General features: G+C 39.7%; 1 protein-coding gene across 2 annotated transcripts in view; it reads right to left on the bottom strand.

The window, feature by feature from the left end:
- macrod2 (mono-ADP ribosylhydrolase 2) overlaps positions 1 to 27,893 on the bottom strand; it is a 570,945-nt gene that overhangs the window by 175,253 nt on the left and 367,799 nt on the right. For both annotated transcript variants that reach the window (XM_058379542.1, XM_058379550.1), the window contains exon 6: positions 20,745 to 20,866. In XM_058379542.1, coding sequence (XP_058235525.1) covers positions 20,745 to 20,866 — 122 coding nt within the window. The remainder of the gene's footprint in view (positions 1 to 20,744; positions 20,867 to 27,893) is intronic.

Genomic DNA, 27,893 nt, shown 5'->3' with positions numbered 1-27,893 from the left:
TAGTATTATGTGTTGTGAGGTGGTATGATGTGTTGTGTTGTGAGGTAGTATTATGTGTTATGAGGTGGTATGATGTGTTGTGTTGTGAGGTAGTATTATGTGTTGTGAGGTGGTATGATGTGTTGTGAGGTAGTATTATGTGTTGTGAGGTGGTATGATATGTTGTGAGCTAGTATTATGTGTTGTGAGGTGGTATGATGTGTTTTGTGAGGTAGTATTATGTGTTGTGAGGTGGTATGATGTGTTGTGTTGTGAGGTAGTATTATGTGTTGTGAGGTGGTATGATGTGTTGTGAGGTGAGGTAGTATTATGTGTTGTGAGGTAGTATTATGTGTTGTGAGGTGAGGTAGTATTATGTGTTGTGAGGTAGTATTATGTGTTGTGAGGTGGTATGATGTGTTGTGTTGTGAGGTAGTATTATGTGTTGTGAGGTAGTATTATGTGTTGTGAGGTGGTATGATGTGTTGTGTTGTGAGGTAGTATTATGTGTTGTGAGGTGGTATGATGTGTTGTGTTGTGAGGTAGTATTATGTGTTGTGAGGTGGTATGATGTGTTGTGTTGTGAGGTAGTATTATGTGTTGTGAGGTGGTATGATGTGTTGTGATGTGTTGTGAGGTAGTATTATGTGTTGTGAGGTGGTATGACGTGTTGTGAGGTAGTATTATGTGTTGTGAGGTGGTATGATGTGTTGTGAGGTAGTATTATGTGTTGTGAGGTGGTATGATGTGTTGTGAGGTAGTATTATGTGTTGTGAGGTAGTATTATGTGTTGTGAGGTGGTATGATGTGTTGTGGTGTGAGGTAGTATTATGTGTTGTGAGGTGGTATGATGTGTTGGGAGGTAGTATTATGTGTTGTGGGGTGGTAGGATGTGGTGTGTTGTGAGGTAGTATTATGTGTTGTGTTGTGAGGTAGTATTATGTGTTGTGAGGTGGTATGATGTGTTGTGTTGTGAGGTAGTATTATGTGTTGTGAGGTGGTATGATGTGTTGTGAGGTGAGGTAGTATTATGTGTTGTGAGGTAGTATTATGTGTTGTGAGGTGGTATGATGTGTTGTGTTGTGAGGTAGTATTATGTGTTGTGAGGTGGTATGATGTGTTGTGAGGTGAGGTAGTATTATGTGTTGTGAGGTAGTATTATGTGTTGTGAGGTGGTATGATGTGTTGTGTTGTGAGGTAGTATTATGTGTTGTGAGGTGGTATGATGTGTTGTGAGGTGAGGTAGTATTATGTGTTGTGAGGTAGTATTATGTGTTATGAGGTGGTATGATGTGTTGTGTTGTGAGGTAGTATTATGTGTTGTGAGGTAGTATTATGTGTTGTGAGGTGGTATGATGTGTTGTGATGTGTTGTGAGGTAGTATTATGTGTTGTGAGGTGGTATGATGTGTTGTGAGGTAGTATTATGTGTTGTGAGGTGGTATGATGTGTTGTGAGGTAGTATTATGTGTTGTGAGGTGGTATGATGTGTTGTGTTGTGAGGTAGTATTATGTGTTGTGAGGTGGTATGATGTGTTGTGTTGTGAGGTAGTATTATGTGTTGTGAGGTGGTATGATGTGTTGTGAGGTAGTATTATGTGTTGTGAGGTGGTATGATGTGTTGTGTTGTGAGGTAGTATTATGTGTTGTGAGGTGGTATGATGTGTTGTGAGGTGAGGTAGTATTATGTGTTGTGAGGTGGTATGATGTGTTGTGAGGTAGTATTATGTGTTGTGAGGTGGTATGATGTGTTGTGAGGTAGTATTATGTGTTGTGAGGTGGTATGATGTGTTGTGAGGTAGTATTATGTGTTGTGAGGTAGTATTATGTGTTGTGAGGTGGTATGATGTGTTGTGTTGTGAGGTAGTATTATGTGTTGTGAGGTGGTATGATGTGTTGTGAGGTAGTATTATGTGTTGTGAGGTGGTATGATGTGTTGTGTTGTGAGGTAGTATTATGTGTTGTGTTGTGAGGTAGTATTATGTGTTGTGAGGTGGTATGATGTGTTGTGTTGTGAGGTAGTATTATGTGTTGTGAGGTGGTATGATGTGTTGTGAGGTGAGGTAGTATTATGTGTTGTGAGGTAGTATTATGTGTTGTGAGGTGGTATGATGTGTTGTGTTGTGAGGTAGTATTATGTGTTGTGAGGTGGTATGATGTGTTGTGAGGTGAGGTAGTATTATGTGTTGTGAGGTAGTATTATGTGTTGTGAGGTGGTATGATGTGTTGTGAGGTAGTATTATGTGTTGTGAGGTGAGGTAGTATTATGTGTTGTGAGGTAGTATTATGTGTTATGAGGTGGTATGATGTGTTGTGTTGTGAGGTAGTATTATGTGTTGTGAGGTAGTATTATGTGTTGTGAGGTGGTATGATGTGTTGTGATGTGTTGTGAGGTAGTATTATGTGTTGTGAGGTGGTATGATGTGTTGTGAGGTAGTATTATGTGTTGTGAGGTGGTATGATGTGTTGTGAGGTAGTATTATGTGTTGTGAGGTGGTATGATGTGTTGTGTTGTGAGGTAGTATTATGTGTTGTGAGGTGGTATGATGTGTTGTGTTGTGAGGTAGTATTATGTGTTGTGAGGTGGTATGATGTGTTGTGTTGTGAGGTAGTATTATGTGTTGTGAGGTGGTATGATGTGTTGTGTTGTGAGGTAGTATTATGTGTTGTGAGGTGGTATGATGTGTTGTGTTGTGAGGTAGTATTATGTGTTGTGAGGTGGTATGATGTGTTGTGAGGTAGTATTATGTGTTGTGAGGTGGTATGATGTGTTGTGAGGTGAGGTAGTATTATGTGTTGTGAGGTAGTATTATGTGTTGTGAGGTGGTATGATGTGTTGTGTTGTGAGGTAGTATTATGTGTTGTGAGGTGGTATGATGTGTTGTGAGGTGAGGTAGTATTATGTGTTGTGAGGTGGTATGATGTGTTGTGAGGTAGTATTATGTGTTGTGAGGTGAGGTAGTATTATGTGTTGTGAGGTAGTATTATGTGTTATGAGGTGGTATGATGTGTTGTGTTGTGAGGTAGTATGTGTTGTGAGGTAGTATTATGTGTTGTGAGGTGGTATGATGTGTTGTGATGTGTTGTGAGGTAGTATTATGTGTTGTGAGGTGGTATGATGTGTTGTGAGGTAGTATTATGTGTTGTGAGGTAGTATTATGTGTTGTGAGGTGGTATGATGTGTTGTGTTGTGAGGTAGTATTATGTGTTGTGAGGTGGTATGATGTGTTGTGTTGTGAGGTAGTATTATGTGTTGTGAGGTGGTATGATGGGTTGTGTTGTGAGGTAGTATTATGTGTTGTGAGGTGGTATGATGTGTTTGTGTTGTGAGGTAGTATTATGTGTTGTGAGGTAGTATTATGTGTTGTGAGGTGGTATGATGTGTTGTGTTGTGAGGTAGTATTATGTGTTGTGAGGTGGTATGATGTGTTGTGAGGTGAGGTAGTATTATGTGTTGTGAGGTGGTATGATGTGTTGTGAGGTAGTATTATGTGTTGTGAGGTAGTATTATGTGTTGTGAGGTAGTATTATGTGTTGTGAGGTGGTATGATGTGTTGTGATGTGAGGTAGTATTATGTGTTGTGAGGTGGTATGATGTGTTGTGTTGTGAGGTGGTATAATGTGTTGTGAGGTGGTATGATGTGTTGTGAGGTAGTATTATGTGTTGTGAGGTAGTATTGTGTGTTGTGAGGTGGTATGATGTGTTGCGTTGTGAGGTAGTATTATGTGTTGTGAGGTAGTAGTATGTGTTGTGTTGTGAGGTAGTATTATGTGTTGTGAGGTGGTATGATGTGTTGTGTTGTGAGGTAGTAGTATGTGTTGTGTTGTGAGGTAGTATTATGTGTTGTGAGGTGGTATGATGTGTTGTGAGGTAGTAGTACGTGCTGTGTTGTGTGGTAGTATTATGTGTTATGAGGTGGTATGATGTGTTGTGTTGTGAGGTAGTATTATGTGTTGTAGGTATTATGTGTTGTGAGGTGGTATGATGTGTTGTGATGTGTTGTGAGGTAGTATTATGTGTTGTGAGGTGGTATGATGTGTTGTGAGGTAGTATTATGTGTTGTGAGGTGGTATGATGTGTTGTGAGGTAGTATTATGTGTTGTGAGGTGGTATGATGTGTTGTGTTGTGAGGTAGTATTATGTGTTGTGAGGTGGTATGATGTGTTGTGTTGTGAGGTAGTATTATGTGTTGTGAGGTGGTATGATGTGTTGTGAGGTGAGGTAGTATTATGTGTTGTGAGGTGGTATGATGTGTTGTGTTGTGAGGTAGTATTATGTGTTGTGAGGTGGTATGATGTGTTGTGAGGTAGTATTATGTGTTGTGAGGTGGTATGATGTGTTGTGAGGTAGTATTATGTGTTGTGGGGTGGTATGATGTGTTGTGGGGTGGGGTAGTATTATGTGTTGTGAGGTAGTATTGTGTGTTGTGAGGTGGTATGATGTGTTGTGAGGTAGTATTATGTGTTGTGAGGTAGTATTATGTGTTGTGAGGTAGTATTATGTGTTGTGAGGTAGTATTATGTGTTGTGAGGTAGTATTATGTGTTGTGAGGTAGTATTATGTGTTGTGAGGTGGTATGATGTGTTGTGTTGTGAGGTAGTATTATGTGTTGTGAGGTGGTATGATGTGTTGTGAGGTGAGGTAGTATTATGTGTTGTGAGGTGGTATGATGTGTTGTGAGGTGAGGTAGTATTATGTGTTGTGAGGTAGTATTATGTGTTGTGAGGTAGTATTATGTGTTGTGAGGTGGTATGATGTGTTGTGTTGTGAGGTAGTATTATGTGTTGTGAGGTGGTATGATGTGTTGTGAGTGAGGTAGTATTATGTGTTGTGAGGTGGTATGATGTGTTGTGTTGTGAGGTAGTATTATGTGTTGTGAGGTGGTATGATGTGTTGTGTTGTGAGGTAGTATTATGTGTTATGAGGTGGTATGATGTGTTGTGTTGTGAGGTAGTATGATGTGTTGTGAGGTGGTATGATGTGTTGTGAGGTAGTAGTATTATGTGTTGTGAGGTGGTATGATATGTTGTGAGCTAGTATTATGTGTTGTGAGGTGGTATGATGTGTTTTGTGAGGTAGTATTATGTGTTGTGAGGTGGTATGATGTGTTGTGTTGTGAGGTAGTATTATGTGTTGTGAGGTGGTATGATGTGTTGTGAGGTGAGGTAGTATTATGTGTTGTGAGGTGGTATGATGTGTTGTGAGGTGAGGTAGTATTATGTGTTGTGAGGTAGTATTATGTGTTATGAGGTGGTATGATGTGTTGTGAGGTAGTATTATGTGTTGTGAGGTAGTATTATGTGTTGTGAGGTGGTATGATGTGTTGTGTTGTGAGGTAGTATTATGTGTTGTGAGGTAGTATTATGTGTTGTGAGGTGGTATGATGTGTTGTGTTGTGAGGTAGTATTATGTGTTGTGAGGTGGTATGATGTGTTGTGAGGTAGTATTATGTGTTGTGAGGTGGTATGATGTGTTGTGAGGTAGTATTATGTGTTGTGAGGTGGTATGATGTGTTGTGAGGTAGTATTATGTGTTGTGAGGTGGTATGATGTGTTGTGAGGTAGTATTATGTGTTGTGAGGTGGTATGATGTGTTGTGTTGTGAGGTAGTATTATGTGTTGTGAGGTGGTATGATGTGTTGTGTTGTGAGGTAGTATTATGTGTTGTGAGGTGGTATGATGTGTTGTGTTGTGAGGTAGTATTATGTGTTATGAGGTGGTATGATGTGTTGTGAGGTGAGGTAGTATTATGTGTTGTGAGGTAGTATTATGTGTTGTGAGGTGGTATGATGTGTTGTGTTGTGAGGTAGTATTATGTGTTGTGTTGTGAGGTGGTATGACGTGTTGTGAGGTAGTATTATGTGTTGTGAGGTGGTATGATGTGTTGTGAGGTGAGGTAGTATTATGTGTTGTGAGGTGGTATGATGTGTTGTGAGGTAGTATTATGTGTTGTGAGGTGGTATGATGTGTTGTGAGGTAGTATTATGTGTTGTGAGGTGGTATGATGTGTTGTGTTGTGAGGTAGTATTATGTGTTGTGAGGTGGTATGATGTGTTGTGTTGTGAGGTAGTATTATGTGTTGTGAGGTGGTATGATGTGTTGTGTTGTGAGGTAGTATTATGTGTTGTGAGGTGGTATGATGTGTTGTGAGGTAGTATTATGTGTTGTGAGGTGGTATGATGTGTTGTGAGGTAGTATTATGTGTTGTGAGGTGGTATGATGTGTTGTGTTGTGAGGTAGTATTATGTGTTGTGAGGTGGTATGATGTGTTGTGTTGTGAGGTAGTATTATGTGTTGTGAGGTGGTATGATGTGTTGTGTTGTGAGGTAGTATTATGTGTTGTGAGGTGGTATGATGTGTTGTGTTGTGAGGTAGTATTATGTGTTGTGAGGTGGTATGATGTGTTGTGTTGTGAGGTAGTATTATGTGTTGTGAGGTGGTATGATGTGTTGTGAGGTGAGGTAGTATTATGTGTTGTGAGGTAGTATTATGTGTTGTGAGGTGGTATGATGTGTTGTGAGGTAGTATTATGTGTTGTGAGGTGGTATGATGTGTTGTGAGGTAGTATTATGTGTTGTGAGGTGGTATGATGTGTTGTGATGTGTTGTGAGGTAGTATTATGTGTTGTGAGGTGGTATGATGTGTTGTGAGGTAGTATTATGTGTTGTGAGGTGGTATGATGTGTTGTGTTGTGAGGTAGTATTATGTGTTGTGAGGTGGTATGATGTGTTGTGTTGTGAGGTAGTATTATGTGTTGTGAGGTGGTATGATGTGTTGTGTTGTGAGGTAGTATTATGTGTTGTGAGGTGGTATGATGTGTTGTGTTGTGAGGTAGTATTATGTGTTGTGAGGTGGTATGATGTGTTGTGTTGTGAGGTAGTATTATGTGTTGTGAGGTGGTATGATGTGTTGTGAGGTGAGGTAGTATTATGTGTTGTGAGGTGGTATGATGTGTTGTGTTGTGAGGTAGTATTATGTGTTGTGAGGTGGTATGATGTGTTGTGAGGTAGTATTATGTGTTGTGAGGTGGTATGATGTGTTGTGAGGTAGTATTATGTGTTGTGAGGTGGTATGATGTGTTGTGATGTGAGGTAGTATTATGTGTTGTGAGGTGGTATGATGTGTTGTGAGGTGGTATAATGTGTTGTGAGGTGGTATAATGTGTTGTGAGGTGGTATGATGTGTTGTGAGGTAGTATTATGTGTTGTGAGGTGGTATGATGTGTTGTGTTGTGAGGTGGTATAATGTGTTGTGAGGTGGTATGATGTGTTGTGATGTGTTGTGAGGTAGTATGATGTGTTGTGAGGTGGTATGATGTGTTGTGAGGTAGTATTATGTGTTGTGAGGTGGTATGATGTGTTGTGATGTGTTGTGAGGTAGTATGATGTGTTGTGAGGTGGTATGATGTGTTGTGATGTGTTGTGAGGTAGTATGATGTGTTGTGAGGTGGTATGATGTGTTGTGATGTGTTGTGAGGTAGTATTATGTGTTGTGAGGTGGTATGATGTGTTGTGATGTGTTGTGAGGTAGTATGATGTGTTGTGAGGTGGTATGATGTGTTGTGAGGTAGTATGATGTGTTGTGAGGTGGTATGATGTGTTGTGTTGTGCGGTGGTGTGTTATAGCATGTGCTCCACATGAGTAAGGGTGATAATGGGGTGCATGTCTGTTTGAAATTGAACATGCCCATCAATCCCTGTCTTACTGTGTGACAAAAGCACCGCACTGGAAATAACACAACTCCTTTTCTACAACACAGACACACACGTCGGCTTCTCTGTGAATAAAACAAGAAGCTCTGATTGCATATTTATTACACGTTCACACGCAAACGAACACGCTTATTTGTATACGATGCTTGTGGCTGATTGTGGAACGGCTATTTTCTTTGCGCTCTCGTTCCTGGAGCAGCTCTTTGATACCGTGCCATGTTCCACGCTTCAATTAAACGCATTAAGAAAAAGTCATCGCTAAGTCTTGTTACTAGTGATTCGGTAATAATTAAAAGCACCATCTGCTGAGCATTAAATTGAAAATGCCTCCAAGCAGAACAATGCTAATTGTAATGAATGCTGCTGTATCATGGAGAAAGCTGAAGTGAAGATAAAATGAGGACTGCAAATGGTCAGTAGTGTCCTGGTTATTCAGGGTGTGTTAATGATCCCGGCGGCGCCGCTGAGAAGCTGACATCCATAATGAAATATCTGTTGGCGCGCACAGGAACACTTTTCTTTTCTTTTTTTTTGTCCGGCTCCGGTGGCATCCACTCCCCTCCGGAGTGCTTCTGCCTAATAATTAACTGTAATGATGTAAACAAGAGCTCATCCCGACAATCTCGCCATCACCACTGCAAAGCAATCTGTCTAAAGAATCACCGGGGGCAAGGCGCTCATCCGTGCTCCCTGCTCACACTCCTCTGACTGCAATCAACAGCCACGTCGGCCACAATACCTGAGAGAAGATTGAGTTCTGGAAAGGCTCGCGTCATAGATTTTTAGATTGTCCTTTTCATCATTAGATCTCCTTTTGTGCTTTTCACAGGCGTGAGTCAGATTTGCCCTTTCGAAAAAAGGCCAAAAGGCGAGTTTCAGCGCTCCAGCTTCGTCCATCACATGCCTGAAATGGGTGTTAACTCTGTTTGGGGTTGAGATGTGGAACAATCCTGGGAGGACTGGTTATCTATTTGTTCGATTCGTTATTAGCTTCTAATAAAATATATATATATATATATATATATATATATATATATATATATATATATATATATAAGAACTATAGTAAAACAAAAAAATCTAAAATAAATGGTAAATGATTTCTTATGATACAGACATCTGATCTTTTCTTCTGAACACATTTAGCTGGCCGATAGCATACAGTACATCTGATCTAAGCTTAAAGGAAATTCAGAAATATTCATCAGATATAAACAATCAATAAATAAAAACAGCTTAAATGAATTAAAGGTCACTAATAACCCATTCATTTATGTAGACCAATCTGACTATAATCTGGTTTATAATTAAATAATATAGTAAAATCACTTATTTGGCAAAAGATTTATTTTTAAGTAGACATTTTTATACATTTGTACCATTAGGGGCTCTCTATATGGCCTTCGTTTTAACTCTTATTTCTGAAGCACACCCCCCGTATACTAACACGGCGGCTCATAAATATCGACTGCATTGTCAATAACTGATGCATAGAGAAGATTACTATGGATTTCTATGAATATGATTTTGTAAATAGTACGCTATCAATACTAACAGATCATTAAAGCCGAGAATAAAAAGGGCCTATAGGGCTCCGGCTCTGAAGCTCTTAAAACATATTATATAAACAATACAATAAACTACAATATGTGTTTCTGGACATGTTTCCTGACAGGAGAAAGTTTTTGGAAGGAGTCTCCAGTGTCAGTGCTTAATAAAAGTCAGAAGTGAAGCTGCTTTTAATTTCAAGAAAGGGGGGGGAAAAAGAGACTAATGAGGGAAGAACTGTTTAAAGCTGCTGTCATGGAAGTGATGAACTAACAGAGATGTTCCACACCATTTAATACAACTATAAATGCACAAAATGCATCACTCATTAATTAAAAGAAGAAAAAAGAAACTGCTGCGGTAGATGAGCGATACAACACTCCGGGCATTCAGGGCTATTAGCGCAAAGCGTCAGCATATCACACGAACACTGTGTTGGTGCATCATCATGTTTTTATTGCTTAGGCTCAAAAAAAGTTCCACACCTGTCCAGTTGTTATTAATATTTAATTAATACCTGCTTATTCCTGGAAGTCTCTAGCACAAGGACTGAGTTTCATAACCAATTTCTTCTGTCATCCGTCATGGAAAAGCTCCACTCTCCTCAGGTAAGTCTATCGTGGAACACGCAGCCTTGATATTCACCAAATGGTCCGCGGATCTGCAGTGAAGGACCCGATTTGCCGAAGAGCTGAGGCAGCACATGAAAGATTAATGAATTCTGTAAACCTAGTAAACTCTTCTATGATGCCTGAGTTTTATTATCTTCCTCCAGGAGCTTCTCAAGCTATTGTCCACTAGAAGTTTACATAAAATATAAAAGTTTACTCGGAGGTGGGTATTTGCTTGTGGACGGCAGACGGCATCCTGAGGATTGTAATCAGCGTCGAATTGTCTCCGAGACACCCCGCGTAAGTTAGTCTCTCTTCATCCCTAATCAGCCATGATTACACCCCAGGAGCTTCTGAGAAATGTGGTTTCTTGCTATACAGCGCAACATTTCCAGACTGAACTAAACTCTTGAGTAATAAATACTCACATTTAAATGTCATACAATGCAAACATCCTACACAAATACACCCATCTGTTTTTGTTTTTTTTGCTAAAACATAACAATGCTTTAAACAGAATTAAAAGTGTTGCTTGTGTTCCTGATCAGAAAAATAGAAAAGTCAGTGTTGATGTGGCCTGTTGAAAGTAATTACCCTACCACATGCTTATAGCTGTCTTTATTTATGACAAAATGGATACTGGAATCCTACCACACACACACGTAGACAAAATCACACAGAAAAACAGCTTGTCCAGAAACTAATGAGGATATTCACTGCATTTACACAAGAACTTGGCAACAGGAGAAATAAAACCACGTATCAGTTCACTAATCCGCAATTACCAAACTGCAGAAAGTACATCTCGCTGTGGCCGCCTCATTACGGTAAGCTTTTTATTGCACATTTTACTTCCACGGCTCCGTGACCTACACATACGAAACCAATCACCAGGAGCGCCGTCGGTCCGTTCTGCAACTGAATTCGGTTTCTACTTGCGCACTCTGAGTGAAAGGGGAACGAGCGGCTGTGGAAAACTGCTGCTGCAGATTCGGTTCATCGTGCATTCATCGCTCTGTAAAGTGCCGTTCGGAATCACTGGAGGTTATTAAGGCTGGTTGAATACCTAGTATTTATACAGCAACGTTTTGATCGCCATCTGTTAGCACTGCTCTACGACATCTCAAAAAATTATTTTTAAATAAATCTGCAATTGGCAATATACTTTATATTTAATAAACAAATCAGCAATTACTGCATAGGAAAAAGTATTAGAATTTGACCTTCATTAAGACTAGTCAGGTCTAGAACCATCATTAGGAATTCAAACATTGTGCTAAGACACAAGACGAGGAGCTCTGAGGCTCTGAAGACTATAAACAAAAATCCACAGCACTTCTAGTTCACAATTTCCAAAAAGAAATAGCATGTAAAGGGATCTATGGAATGTATGGATTAGGGCAAGGTCAGGAAGAACAAGAAAATTCTCAGACAGAGCTTTCTGTATGCTGGACAGAAGCACAAACATGGCACTAAGGACCAGATTTAGCTGCCACAGGAGAAGTGGAGGACCTTTCACCATTGTTTGCGAATGGTCAGTGACAGATAAATATGACAAACAGCAAATCAATATAATCCGATATTTAATTACTGAACATAAATAAATGTTTTTAATAAACTGTAAAATGTAATAATAAATAAAAAATAAATAATAAAATAATCTGCTGATCGGTGGGAAGAAAAAAAAAAATTTAACTGAATGAAATATAAAAAATTATGCTTTAAATTATAAAACGTGAATAAAATGGGAAGCAAAAACTCATCAAGAATATTAGAGCCACCAAAAATGTATTTCTGTATATTCATCCAATTATCTTAATATCAATTATTACTTCTACGTTTGTGCGCAGTGAATATTATTTCAGATTTGAATTCATTATTTTTTCCATTTCAAGACATAGAAAAAGTAGTTTTTTCTTTTATTTTTATTTCGAAACAAACAATTTTGATGCGTCAAAGCATGTTATTGCCAAAAAAAAATCTGTTTTTCCAACCCAGTTTGAATTCAGTTTGATTTAGTCAAAATTCAGCGCAACAGAGACACCTGATGAGTTTTCCTGGCACGCCACACATAAATTAACATGAGATTTAGGTGATTGTTTCTGAAGAACATGTCCCCGGATTCTCTGACAGTTTCCTGGAAAAACTGTGCAGGTGTCATCTCACCCTTCTTCTAACACAACTAAATGTCAGGCAGGAAGACGGTCTTCCGCCTAACAATAAAACTCCATGACTACAGCCTGAAAAATGAAAATCACATGACTGTTATTGCTCTGCGATTCCTGTTTACTTCGTCTGCCTCAGCCTGAAGGTCAGACTACACCGTTTACCTCTTTTACACGGTATACTAGCTTTAAAAACAGCAGGCGTACGGTAATAACGAGGAATACTGCACCTCCATCATTACACAATATTGCAGCATGTGAACTATCCCCCCCACCACTAAAGAGCCACTTTCTCTTTACATGTGTAATATAAAAGCGGTTCGGATGTTTAAACCCTGCAGAGCATTAAAGCTTTTCAAGGTTAGAAAACAATCATTTCTGAGTTATGATGTAATAAAAGAAAACATGGCCACCAGTGATGCACATGAGGTCAACACAGCCTCCTTAGGAAAAAATAAATAAATAAATCACACCATCCGAAACGGTCGAGGAAAACGACGCAGCCAGAAAGGAGGAGAATTTCAGTCATCTGAACAGCTTGAGTACTCAACGGATAAAATGAACATTTTCGCTCTGAATCGCACTCTACTGTATTTTTCCTCCGTCTCCGTGTCCCTGCATATTTTCAAAGCCACAGATGACTAGCTCATATTCAAGCTCTGACCTAGAACAAAAAGTTCCAGCACTCCACTCTCTGACTCTGATGACTGTTTTGTCATCTCTGCAAGCTGTGTGGGTTTGTAACCATTCCACCCCCAGTGCCATGGAAACCATGAGGGCCATGTTGGGTTCTCACCTAAAATGTACATTTAGTCACTTAGCACTCACTGTTATTCAAATAAAAACCCATTCACAACATTTGCAAAGAGCTGAAGGCGCCGAAGAGTCGTCAGCTGGTGGAAAAAAAATACCAATAAACCGATAGCACCAACAAACGAATAAAAAAAAAAAAAAAAAAAAAAAAACTGTACATGAAAATCATTTTCTATTTACAATTCTTTTTAAATAAATCTGCAATTGTCAATATACAGTAACACCTCGTAGATCCGCGTCTCACGATTCGGGACTTCACTGATCCGCGGAATTTTCATTGGAACCTAACTAATCAGCATCTAAATCATCTCACTAAATCCTGCAAAAGTGTTTACGGCTAATTTCGTGGCCATTTATACATTTTCATGCTTCTTAATGTGAAATTCTTAAGAAAAATTTAGTTTATTAATTTAGTAATATAAATATAAATGTAAAATCAACAAAATATCAATATAAATAAAATATCAATGTTATTTTACTGATATCGAACGTCGCCGATATCACATGCGTACATTACAGCCGTTACAACACACTATTGGCTGGAAGGGTTGGAAGTAGCCAATCACAGAGCATTAACAGTTTTACCTAGCTGCTGATTGGCTAGTAGCTACGATTCTTTGTATGCGGTTCATCTCCCCGCACCTTGTGCTCGGTACAACATGCGCGTATATTCCGTGAATAAGTGATCTCAGTGATTTTTTCCTGGGTTTTACAGTATATACAGGCAATACTGTACTCTATTTTTACGTCAAACATTTATTTTTAATTTTTTTATTATTTATTTCTTTTTTTAAGGGTAATGTATTAAGCTAACTTTTTAAGAAATTAAAGTGTTTTGGGAGCATAAAATAAGCATTTACAGTACAGTATTAGCATTTTTAGTGACTCCGCCGCACACTCGCGAAACCTCGTCATTTGCGATGGGTCCTGGAACGTAACCTTGCTGATGTGTGAGGTATTAATATTTATTATTAATAAATAAAACAGCAATTCCTGCATGTGAAAAAGTATTAGAATTTAACAACCATGTTCGACCTTCATTAAGACCTTAGGACTTGTTACTCAGGTCTAGAACTGCCATTATTGCTAAGACACAAAACGAGGGGGTCTGAGGATCTCTAACAAAGTTAACTGATGGCCACAAAGCAAGGGAAGACTTTTCAAAAAATTACTTCACAATTTTCAAGACAAAATAGCAGTTAAAGTGATCTATAGAATGTATGGAATTGGGCAAGGTCAGGAAGAAAATTCTCAGACAGAGCTTTCTGTATGCTGGCCAGAAGCACAAACATGGCACTAAGGACCCGCAAGAAGATTTAGCTGACACAGGAGAAGTGGAGGACCTTTCACCATTGTTTGCATAAACATGATCAGCATGGAAGAGTCATCAGAAGAAAACTTAACCTTACGTACCTGCAACATACGCATGCAAAACGATATCTATATAAGCCAGAGGCATGAAGTAAACAAGAAACTCGCTGACCACAATCATCAAAAGCTATGCAAGGAGGACAAAGGAGCAGCATTTGATTTAAATAACACTGAATACTGAGTACAGATGCGGCTCGACATCCCAAAAGTCTTCATACATACCAGAAATTAATTTTTTTAAAGAAAAATATAACTATATTTACAATACGTCTTCTACATTTCTTTGTAAACATGCTGCGTCGTCTCTCCCACTCGTGATGAACTCGCATTAACACATATGCATGTAATTAAATCAAATGAAACGTCCATCGCAACCTTGCGACAGCTTCCTGAACATGATATCCTGCATACTATATCTTCTATCTAATAAGAAGTTTAAAAGTCTTGGAAAGCATTTTGCTAAAAACTGTAAAAAAAAAATAAAAAAAAAATTTCCCCTATGTATAAAGACTTTTGTGTGCCTGTATTATTCTTTGGGGGTTGTGTGGCAGCCAGAAGCACAAGAAAGATTACACAGGTAGTCGGAGAAATGGATTCCAGTAAACATCAGCAAATTCTGGAAGCAAATGTTACCGAGTCAGTCAAGAAACTACAGCTGAAAAGCTTCTACAGCAGGGCGGTGATGCAAAACATACGAAAATATCCACCGTGAACTACTTCAAGAAATGCAAGCTGAAGCTTTTGGAAAGGCCCTCACAGTCCCCTGACATTAACATCATCGGAAATCTGCGGGTGGATCTTAAAAACGGTGCTGTGCGTTCAGGATGGCCCAGGAATATCTCAGAACTGTAAACATTCTGCAAGGTATAGTGGTTGTAAATTACTAAAACAAGAATGGAAAGTTTCTCAGCTGGATGCAAAAAAAACAAAAACATTTTGCAATCTGTGAGGGAGTGTAACTTAGTCCTAACTTAGACACGCTTAGATGGCAACAATTCCCATTTGTTTTATTTATAAAATAACATTCGTAGGTGCAGAGTTTGTTTACTTCTTTGCATTAGGAAAAAATATGTAATTTGGTATTGGATTTTAAAATCTATAAACGCTCATTTAGGCATCCGTTGTGTTTGCACTGAAAATCATTACTGTCGCTTATTTGAGTAGCGGTTCCTAGCAGAGTGAGAGCTTGTATGAAGTTCTAACCAACCAAAAACTGCTTCTATCTTTACACACAAGCTTTACTTATCTGGGAAATTAGCATATCAAGCAATTGTGCTTCATATTTCCCCCATCTCATCTCAGTGTAAGCCTGATCTGGTCTGACTGACTGACTGGAATAAGATACCTAAACTGTATTTGAAACACATCGTAGTCTTTCCAGACTACACCCTGATCTCTGAGTAAAAGGTGGATCTAATGCTTTTTGTTTTTATTTTTTTAATTGGTAATAAAGTTTTGAAAGAAAGAGCTCATACACTGCAAACACAGCATAAAGGAAACTGGAAATGTTCCACATTATTCTGGTACAAAGCACATCACACTACATGTACTGATTATGTCAGAATGTTTCTGAACATTTAACTATAAACCAAGTTACTGCAAATCCAATGTTCAAACTAGTTATCAGATATTTATGCCAAGTTCTGAGTGCTTCTATTCATTTCTATTAATCTACTGCAACATAAACTAAAAAATAACAACTTAGGACCGGTTTCTCTCTTTTCAAGCTTTCCATGCTATAATTCACTTCAGGAACAAATAATAAGAAAATGAAATTAGTTGATGATGTTTTGGATAAACATGGACGTTTCTTCTTTCTTAACCGTCAGAAGGAGAGGACATACTTTGAGCTTCAAGGATTGGTTGGGGGGGGGGGGACAGAATGTTGAATGGCTTCCAGATGGCTGTGTCCTCACTCAAAATGGATTATTTTAAGGTTTTGTAGGGGGAATAAAAACAGGCTGATTAATATAGACAGGAAACCGATCCAGCACCACTATTTCCCCTTCAGGTCATCCCTGAAGGCATGCAAGGTCCCCGACTCCCTCAATGTCCTTAAACTGCAACATTAAGGGCTCTAGGGAGAGGACTGGACTGACCTGACCGGTTCCAAATGCATGCATGAGTAAAAGTAAGACAGGCCACTTGTACCCACATGCCAGTGCTTGATATCTTGGGGCATTAATTCTGCTTGATCTTCCGTTACAAATGGGCACTCTGGGAGTCAAGGCTCTACGAAGTCAACACCTTCAGTAGTCCCAGTGAGTGTATGCCAACTTGGCATCATCTCTTCACATCTCTCCTTAAGATATTTGCCCTCCATTAGGTACTTGGTTATTGAAGTCATCTTCAAAGAAAGTCATTCCTTTCAGCCAAGAAAGAGAAAGTATTAACTTTCCTGACATGGTTTTTCAATAGACAATAATATAAGCAACATATAAGCAATTATATAAGCAATTTAAACAATGGGTTAAAGCAGTTTTTTCACCATATCAAGAACTGTCAAAGGTCATTTTCAATCTAGGTCCATCCATCCATCCATCCATCCTACACAAGGTCACAGGAAACCTAGAGCCAGTTTGGTCAGGGGATTCCCTGGACGGTGTGCCAATCCACTGCAGGACACAAGTGCGCACACATTCCCACTTTACAAGCGATTTAGAAATGCCAATCAGCCCACATGTCTTTAGACTCGGGGAGGAAAACGGAGTGCCTGGAGAACATGCAAACGGCACACATGCAGAGCAGAGGTACACGAGCTAACCACTCATGCTAGCCACCAATGAAATTTCTTCTAGTATACTTCCTACGTGTTTGAGCATCGACCATCGCCATCTCGCCCAAACAAAATGCTAGTGTGTTTGGGAATTTATTATATATTCCGAGCGAGCTAGCGGCCCTGGAGGCACTGCTTTTTGAAGAGTGTTCTACAGCTCGGTGGACACATGGCAAACCCACTAGAGCTTGGCTGTGGTCTATTCCCCAAGCTGATGTTCTGGAACTTGCTTCCCGCTGCCGATTACCAAGTGAGCCTTGTGGGGGACGGTGACTCGCTGCCCACTTGGCCGCAGAGAAAATAAGCACATGGGAATGAGTGTGTGTGCATCTCGAGGGACTTCTGCAAGAGAGGAATGAGTGGCTGGGTTGGACTGCACTGACTAAACCGATACATCTCATTTTTAAGTGCATTAAAATACACAAACGATGAAACTCTATGCATTGGGGAGAATGAAAGCTTAAGAGAATGGCACAAAATCAATGACGGTACTCGATCCACTCTAGAGACAAAATCTAACCTCTCATATCATGATATTTTCCCATTCTTAATATAGTGCAATGGGCAAACGCCCAGACTGGACAGAGACAAAGAGAGCACGTTAGCTGTCTCTTCCTGCTCCTCTAAAAAGTGTTGAACTGCAGTTGGGAGGTTAAATGCCTTGTTTCTTGGCTCAGGGAGCTCATCAATTCTCTAGATGAAGCCCATCCTTCATCTAGCTTCCTAGCCAACGGTTCCAGCTGAGCATGCACAAGTGATGTGCTAAACTAATGTGGGATATGGTATCTGTCTTCACAGAACATTACTCATCCCCATCTGCATGAGTACACCTACCTCCTGCATGAACGCTTCCCTCCTTTTCATCCTTAACGGATAATTCCCAATGCCAGAAAAAAAAGCAGCATTTAGCTGCAATAAATTAGAAGTAAAACCTTAGGGAATACATTAGTTAAATACATTAGAAAAAAATTCCCTGTGGAATGGTTTAGCTAAATGTCCATGAAGATAAGCACATTAAATAAGAAAAAGAGAAATGGGAAAAAAAAGTGACCGTTGAGTTCCAACCACAAAATGAAAGAATGGAAGCCGTTTATATGAAAGGGATTGATATATATGCGCCCAAATCTACATTTCAACACCCAAATATGCTCAGGATTCTGACACTGTCTGAAAATAAGCCCCTATCTCTTGACATAATCAAGAGGAATTTATCCGTGCTGTGCACATGGACTGCAGCATGTGTTCCAGCTCTCGCTGCCTGAGGGGGAAAGCGTTTGACTCTCCAGCCATGGGATTATGCAGCTAGCCCGTCCCCCGTCTTTTGTTGCTCAAGTTTATTTTTCAGGTAGTGCTTTTGTTTTGAATTAAATCCCATCGTAATGCTGGGAAATCTCCACTATAGGCGCTGTTGTATCTCTGCTCACTCTGAAACCAAATCCACCTCTCTTAACCCAGCGCTTTCTCCTTTTAAGCATGCCTCATTGGTAAGGAGCCTCCTCCGTTCTGCACTTTCCAATAAGCTTAGTGCTAAGCCGCTATCCGGCTATCCTGAAAGCTTCCACGGCTAGTCAGCATGAGCTGCTCCTGGGCCAAAGAACACCACAGGGGTAATGAAAGAAGCTCAGCAGAGAGGCTGAATGGGACAGCAATTGGGGAATTTCACAGCATATGCATATTGGACGAAAATAAATAGATTTTCTTTAAACACGAGGTACAGTGCAGAGGAACAGAGCTCATCAGACAATGTCCAGTCATCCACAGGGGCTCTTTCAATCAGGAGCAGCTGTCCAAACATGTCCCACCATAGCAGACCTGCCCTCTCTCCGTGAAAGTGCAGCCCTGTTTCTCATCAATACGTGAATTACTAAATAAATAAATGAAAGTGGAAAATGAAATAAATGTGCAGGAATGTGGCTGCAGAAGAGCAGGGAACTGGAGGCGGCGCTGGACGGAGGAAGAAAAACAGGAGCTGGGTACGTGGCCCCTTTCCTGAGTCTCTCCGATTCCATTTAATGAGAAGCTTGGAGGAATTTGGAGGGTTTGGGAAGTTAGCATACATGTCAGGTCTGCCCGTCATTCCTGTGTGGTCTGTCTGACAACAGTGAGTTAACTACACCTGCTAATCAGGATTTAGTCACGGCTACTGAAGCAGCTATTTGGGCTTGCAAATGAACTCCCTCTCTCAATACTGGTAGGGGGCTGAGTAGACACGAGTGGACAAAGATGAAGCGGATCCCCTCATCCTCATGATCACGATGAGACTGCACTTATTCAAGTACCAGAGCTAGTGAGCCGTCCATCTGAGGTAGCCCCATCACTGCTAATTGCTGGAAATAGTCAATGATCTGTGCTGGTGCTGGGTCTCAGGGAACCAGCATTGGGATTTTGGAATGTCCTCTCAGGCTGTGGCCACCATGGATTAAAGCAGATTCATAAGTTATGTGGAGCAGATGGTGGAGACAGGGCCAGCAGCTGGAGCAGCGTGGCTTCTGATGCCGCTTCTTCCCAGGCCAAACACTCTGGTCTTTCGCCAGATTCATTAAGGCATCGGGATTCGGCCGTCTGGAAGCCTACCGAGCTGAAAAATGACCCGAGTTTATTGCTTATAAACATCGCTTCCGTTCTTCATTACACCCATCACTGTTAAAGTTATATTGGTGGCATTTACAAAAAAAAAGTATTCACCCCTTCTGAAGCAACAAGTTGCCATCAGAAGGCATGTAATGTACAAGTACAGTGTCGGTCATGGCAGTGTACGAGTGTCACAACATAAATCGAGCTGTTCCTGAAAGACCAGAGAGACAACATTCCCACATAAACTGCATTGTAAAGGCCAGAGCAAAGTTCTGGAAAAGTCCTTACATACTACAGAGCACCATTAAAACGTTTTTTTAAAAAAAAATAAAAATAATGAAGGACATCCAATAAAAGCTAAGACAGAAGAAGCTGTTCACAGGACAACCATAAACTATTGCTGAACATTCTTGCATGGAGTTTTCGAGTAGGTATACTGCAGACACGGCAAAACAATTCTGGGAAATAAATCAAATGCCAAAAGTCCATTTCAGAATGAATGAGGAATCACATATTTTAGTAACACGGAAAAGTGCATTAATCTAGTAGGCCACTCCAGGGTCTCAGAATAAACGAGAGTGGCACAGCATGTTTTATTGTCCTGTTGTTGAAGCATATTAATTTTAAAAAGCTTTAAAAGGAAACCTCTTGAGAAGATAGAGTGTGTCAGAAAATAATGACTGCAGAAAGCAACATGCAATGTCTGCCAACAACAAAGACTGGTTCAAGACCTTTTACTGGTAATTTTTTTTTCTTTAAGTGATTAAAATCCCTTCACTGAGAGCACAGCTTCTAATTTCATCAACAGCGTATAAGATACGAGGACAGAAGTTCTTAACCTACAGGTTTTCTTCATTTATTCAATATTCTGGTTTCCTGCTCTTGCCACTGTGCATAAGAAATAAACTGAATACAAAGCTTTTCTTTGTGCTTAAAAAAACAAATTAGCCAAAGGTAGATGTTAACATATAAATGGAGAACAAATCAACTTTTACTCATTAGGCGACTCTTCCCAGTAGCACAATAAGATGCCAAGCTCTTGGTGTTCTTTGAGGCATGTTAAACTACTGCTCACACATCACCACACATCATAACTAACTAATGTCCCTGATGGACACACTCAGTCATTCCCTCTTCATCTCCTGCTCATAGATAGAACAGAGACGGATAAATGTTTGAGATCTTAGAGCACTCACCACAGAGCGCAAGCTGTACTCCTCCACCAGCTTTAGGGAGCTCTTGTAGCAGGATGCGAGATCTTCTCTTTGGACCTGGCCCACGTTTCCTCTAGCAATGGGGCCAACAGTGTGGATCACGTCTGAAAAACAAAAAAAAGTCCAAACATCTGTGTGCATTTCCTATATAAATATTACAAAATTAAAGGTTCATTCTTAGAAAGCTGGATAGCGATTGGTGATGTACTGGTGCTTTAATTTATATATATATATGTAAATGACTGTTCCATGAATGTAAAAGCTGTGTCCTTCACAACCTATGTGCATATTTCAAATAAATCTACTTATAAAGCACTTAGAAAACATCATTCTGCCTCTCTCTGTCAACTAGAACCACACTCTCTTCATTAAAGCACTTCAGAAGTCTTTACATTCAGCATCTAATGCTTCAACCTCCTTTTCCATTATAGATTATGAAAATGTACAGTCTATTCCCATAATCTTTCCTCCCTGAACACATTCCTCCCTAGGAATATCTGGGAATCATCCAAATGGCCCAAAAGTGCATGGAAAGAGGTTTTTTTTTCTCTCCTATATGTTCAATGAGAGAGAAAGTTATGGAGGTTAAATGGCACCCGGTTCTTGGTATCAGGCAGATCCAGAAGCCTATTACACACTGATAGGAATGCATTAGCTTCTACAGCGAGTGGTGCTGAAATATTAGCATGCTCTGCAAACAGCAATGTCATTTGTCTTCACAATGGGACAATAGGGGCTATTTAAATGAGTCAGACTGTCCTAAAATCTGGTCCGTTAATGAAACGGTGGTGCAGATAGAAAATCAATTATGATTCTTTTGTTGCGTCTATTCTTAGACTGCACTTGTATCAGTTCAGACCGCGCTACTCCTTCGCATCGCGATGTTTTGGCGTGTCAGTCATTGCTAGCTTTACAGATGCAGCCAGAACAAGACATATGAGCTTAATAGAATCATAGGAGTGATGACAGGAGAATGAAGAAGTTAAGCATTGATCCAACAGAGAAATAACACAGGTCTTTCTGCTTCGTTCCTCAGGGTGGCTTAAGGTGGGCGGAATAGTGATGTAACCAGGCCAACTTGCCAGAGGCATTCATGTTTAGTGCTTGTAAACCTCACTAAGTTGACATCGGCGGCTGCCGGAGACCTCTGGAAAGCCGAGAGACTCGTGTGACTGAATAACAATGGCCTTGCCAGTGGGAGTGGAGGTATGATTAATAAAAATATGGCAACGGCAAGTCAAAATAAACTTCCACTCACAGGCCTGCGAGTCCGAGTCTCGTATATGGATTAGATGTGGAACAGGAAGAGTGTGTGTTTGCATTATTTAGTGAGACATTACAGGGACGATTGCTTCTCTACCGGGTTGGGTAAATGGAGAGAAAGAGGGAGGGAAAGAGAGAGAGAAAAGACAAACAGAGAGCGAGAGAGAGAGGGGAGGTAAAAGGCTGAGCTTTTCTTATTGCATAATCACCGTTCTTATGAATAAAACCACTGCCAATATTTGATGTGCTCCCACCACATTACATATCAATTCACAAGCCAAAAGCAGCCTGTCAGAAATATTCTGGAGGAAAAAAAAAGAAAAAGGAACTAAATCGCTCCAGTCGCCTCTTTCTATCTTGGTAAACAAGACATTTCAAGGAAAAACAAAACACACAAATAACTGCTAGATGAAATCGTGTTGCTCCGGAAAAATACTAATAGCATTCATAAATAAGAGCGTGACACATCCAACAGCGTGATCCGTCTAAAGCTGAAACGACCATAAATCTCACTTTAAGGCCTATTAAAGATTGATAATGTCGTGACTCATTAATTTGACTTCCCCACATCAAATAGGCATTTGTGCATTCAAATATTAAATCCTGTTAAATATGGATAATTGAAATGTGCCACTGGGAAAGATGAGTGAAATGTAGGGAAAGCGTCTCCTTTAAAGCGCCATACTGTGGGACTTAAGTGCACTTCTGTGGGACGGAGTGTGTGTGTGTGTGTGTTAGGGGAAATTTCAAAATGGGCTGCATGTCCTCATAACAGTGTCAAATAAGCTTGTGAAGGAAACTATTTATTATTTATTTGAACTTTAAAGACACAAAGTACTCAATTTCTGCTGAGGTCATGTTTAGCAGGAGTTTATTAGTTACGACACAGTACAATATTAGTTACAACACAAGCTACAATAACAATATTATAAATCAGGGAGCGATCTAATCCAATCCCTTGCTCATTTACTCACATACACAGGAAATGAAATGACGGCAATCAGGATGTATTCTATAATTAATGACAGCAACCTAAGCGAAGCAGATTACAAGCGACAAGAACTGCTACTACAGCATCTCCTTACAAGACAAGTAACTAAAACATCTTGTGGTGTTAGTGTTTTTCACTCACACACTGAAGTGCAATCGTATTGTTATTGTTCATATTCTGTCCAAAAAATCACCAATTGTGTGTGACGTCAATGCAAAACAAAACCTCAGATTTTTCATCAAATTCTTTCATTCGTTTCTCTCTCTCTCTCTCTTCATTCCTGTAAAGGTACCAAGCTCTCTTAAAATAATTTTTAATATTAAAAAAAAAAAGTCCTACTTTACGCCTACAAATATTGTCCGTTGTGAATCGTGAAGCTGACCCAAACAAAACTTCTCATTTGGTATGCAGGGTCACCAAACGGGAAGTGAGGACACATCAAACTTATCAGATCTATTAAGATCTATACATGTCCTAAATATGACCTTAAAAAACCAAACCTTGGAGTGTAGTTTATTCACAACCTGGGAAATCTACTGAAGGAAAGCAAAGCAATGTCTCAGCTTGATCTGCTGACTGTACCAATAGCTTTTTCTGGTCTTCTTCCAGAGTAGGGCCAAAAAAGTGCTTGGCCCCTTTAATTGCTGCTTGTAACTTTATTTCACTTTGCTATCAGTTTCGACAAGTCCCGAAGCATCCCTAGTAATCATTATGTCAGTGTAAATATCTCACGAAGATGTGTGTTCATATGAATATATGTGCAATATAAATGTACAGTTCTTCTCGCTTTTAAGTCTCAGAAGTATATAGGGTATACATCATTGTGCTGAAGTTGCACGCTGGAACCACTGAGCCCACACTCTGTCAAAAACACTACAACATTTATACCAGGTAATGAAAACAAGATAGGGCCATGCCTTCTGAAATAATTATTTATGCTATAGGCATAGCATCAGCCGTGCTTAAAGAAGCACTTTTTCAGCTGTGTGTGTGTGTGTGCTAGATGCTGGCATGGACCTTAATGAGGCTGTAACTCTGTGAAATATTGTCTCTCCTCACACCAGCCGGACTGGACCAGCCTTGCACAATGTGGCCATAATGTGCCCGTTGCTTTCTATGAAAAATGCATGAGGCGATGGACCACTGGAGCTGCAACACACCAATTAGTGTGTGTGTGCAGGCACTGGACAGGGCCGTGGGTGAATTCATAAAAGTGAAAGCAGTGCCATTATCACTGGCATGAACACTTACTCAAGAAGGATAAAATCCCACGACAAAATATTATAAATAAAACATCATAGCAACCCTGAGCTGAGGTGGCCGAGTCCGATTGTGGCATTCAACTGTACAAAACACTGCTACTTACGATGCATTCACACGTCCTGCTGAATTCTTCAGAGGTTTAGCGCTGATAGGTAAGGAATAAACACAGGACTGTTCACGTAATACTTCTGCTAAATGGAAGGTTTTCCTAGCATGCGTTTTATACCGGGAAGTGGGAAATTGGAGCTCAGAATTATGGGATTTACGATCAGTCGAGCTACAAATTGTGAGGTGAACACGTACACCACCATTTTTATCTTTGTTAGCAACGAGCCAGCCAGCTAACTGATGAGTAATGTATATTTTCCACCACAAAAAAATATTGCCATAGATTTAACAAGCAAATATATGTGTAAGGTCTAAAGCTAATCTTTATTTATGATGCTGTGTGCAGCCATGTTGATTTAACATCATCTTCTCAAGTGGGAATTCCTAGTCAAGGGAGGTTTTCTGGTTGGAGTTACAGGAATTACAAATAAAATTACCTCTAGTCGAAATGATTATTTCTCTCATAGCAAAGTGATTTGCCATCGATTACAATAATAAATCAATAATGAACATTTATGCAACTATAAACCTCTTTTCTCTTTCTGGAAAAGTAATACAAAAAAGTAAATAAATAAAGTCCTTTTCCTAATTAACCATGTCCCCTGTCCTGAAGACTCTTGCTTGCTGGAAAAAGTACTTACACAGACAAAGACTTTTAACAGAAAACCTGATCATATCAACAAATATTTTCTTTGTCAGATTTAAACATCTGTTTATTAATAGCCTTAGATCAAGCGCCCACTATCCAAGTCCCTGTCGTTGAGCTGTTTCTACAGAAAAGAGCAATTCATTTATACCTGTGATTAATCAACACCTTCGGACCAATCAGAATTGAAAATAAAGCAATGCTGTGGTGTATTACTTATCGCTACTACGCTTACGCATAACACAAATATTTAAAGAGTGTCCGAAATGTTTAGAGATGATAAGAGTGTTCCTTAAAGAGGAAAAAAAAAATAACCCCGTCACCACCATCGCTCCTATTATCCATGATCAGAAGAGAATGCTGACAAAATATCACCATCGCTCCGACTGGAACAAATAAATTCAAATATTTCTCATTTCCTTGAGTATTTGCCCGCATTTGTAAGCTACAATGATACGTCCTGATGATTGCCTGTTCCCATTCTATGCATTTATAATGCACTCTTGCAATAAACCCTTCCCAGGCAAGTGTGTACATGTTTGCATAAAAGCAACTTTTGAGAAACCTTGACAGGTGATTCATTCTAAAGGGGCTTCTTCCTGCTTTCTGGAGTTTTTTCTGTTTTCTCTTTCTCTCTCTGATCATACTCTAGTCTCTGTTGACTGATGGATTGCTGTATTTCATTATTTCCATACGACGGCAGGGCCTATGAACGCCGGAGGAGTTATAGACATTGCCCCTAGGTCGGGGAGTTGCGCTTTAAAAATAAATAAATAAATAAATAAATAACCGGGTTCTACCACAAACAGCCGGGATATGAGTATTTCAGCTTCGCCTGAAGTTATGAGTGTGTACGTAGGTAATAATAAAGAATTATAACACACTAGGTACTGGGAGGTGAACGGGAAATAAGAATTGTTGTAAACATCAGAGTTTAAAAACACAAATGCCAAAGGGACAATAACAAAAGACGATTATTTTAACATAATAATATTTCAAAAAAAAAAAAAAAATTAATGATAATAAATCACACTGCTCCAATTCTTCTATTGTGTTTTTCTTTATAAAAACAAACAAACAAACAAATAATACAAGACTTTTTCTACAATTTTTATTGACTTTTTCCCTTTTCAGTATTTTTCCTTTTATATGTATTTCATCACATGATTTTTTATTTATTTGCTTTTTTTTTTACTGTTGCTGTAGGAGTTTCTCATGTGAAAATATTAAATGTGCATAAAAACAGGTGAAGGGATACTGACAGTCAGATCATTATTCACATCTCCTCTGTCTCTGCAGTTTTTACCGGGCCACGATTCCTCGAAATAAAACCCTCTAGACGGAACCTTATTCATTATGAAGTAAACAGAATGATTTATGCACATCTGCAACCTCCCTACTCTTCATTCAGGGTCAGTTCTGGGTTGTGGAGTGTTTTTCAGTATTGTACTTCAGCAGTGTACTTTGCCCCAGGGATCAAGCTGCCCTTACAGCCATGGAAGATGACTTTTCCAGCCCTCCCCGTTCCAAAGCGTTTCCATTTGACTTATCTACTGTAGTTCAGTGCTCAGGGCACCGAGGAAACTCGTATAACTCACCTCGTAAAGGCCTTCAACTCTGACTCTCGATGCTGACCGGCACTTCCAGGAGGTGGAGGAGAAGACTATTATTTTGCAAGAGGAACGTGATTGCGTTTCTTTTATAGGCGTGTTTGTAGGATGTGTCATCATTGCACGCCTGTTTATGCGAGGCTAAACTCCGTGTGAACCCTCGACCAAACAGCCGGCATTATTCATATCGATGCAGTCGCATTATATACTGTACATATAAACACACTCTCTCTCTTTGAGCTAAACCTCTGTGTGGTTTACAGCCACCTTGACCACTATGTGTGGCAACCACAAATCGATGCTCTCGGATAATAAATTTAGCGGAATACACAGGTGTAGGATGCGCACGAGTGACGCGTGGCGTAAAATAAACTGCTAAAATGCACAAAAACATGCGGCGAAGCTTGATCATGCAAATGAAGCCAGCTCTGCTCGTAATGCGTTTAGTGCAGAGGAGCCGGCATCCTTTTCTTCATCACTGTGCCTTTATTTTTCCTTCGGAGCGCTGCATTCTATTTGCATACATTAATACACACCCCGGAACAGACTATACAGAATAGATCAAACCCAAGCAGAGGATACACAACGATAACGTAAGACGCAAAGCACAGAGCGGAATTAGTCTCTCGGGAACCTTGCGCTAAAATGTTGTATTTAGAAAAACCTCTTTCAAGCATTGGAGGGAAAAAAAAAAAAAAAAGCCCTGGGGAAAATGTGTCTCAATATCGCCTCAACACCATCAGCAGGAATAACGCATACGATGAGTCAAGGACACTTTCTATAAGTGAAAAGGTCTAGAAATGGGACAGGCTCTGAATACGGATAGACAGGGCAAGAGCGTGATCAAACCTGCTACAAACGAGAGGCGAGATTAGACTCGGTCACGTTATCTGGGTGAAAAAGTGGGCGATATGACTAAAATATCATACCGTATGATATCTCAGGACATTTCATAGCTTCCTAACAAGCTGACAGGAAAAAAAATGGTAGCGTTGCATTTAAAAAGGTTTAATGATGCTTCAATTTGAACATGCTTAAAAGTAAATTAATAATAATAATAATCATCATCATCATGACCATCATCATCAGAGAAAAAGAAGAAAATTTGCTCAAATTGTTATCAAAGCTCTTTTTAGAGTTTATAGCTTTAATTTAGACAAGGCAGGTGCGTGAGCGCAGATAATCAGATCAATACAAAGAGCTGATTAAACGACGCCAGCTTGCATGTCTGTGTTTGGAGTCCACCCGCG

Source organism: Hemibagrus wyckioides, linkage group LG03 (genome assembly GCF_019097595.1).
Source record: "Hemibagrus wyckioides isolate EC202008001 linkage group LG03, SWU_Hwy_1.0, whole genome shotgun sequence".
Taxonomy (NCBI): Eukaryota; Metazoa; Chordata; class Actinopteri; order Siluriformes; family Bagridae; genus Hemibagrus; species Hemibagrus wyckioides.
This window is presented reverse-complemented; position numbering and strand designations above follow the sequence as displayed.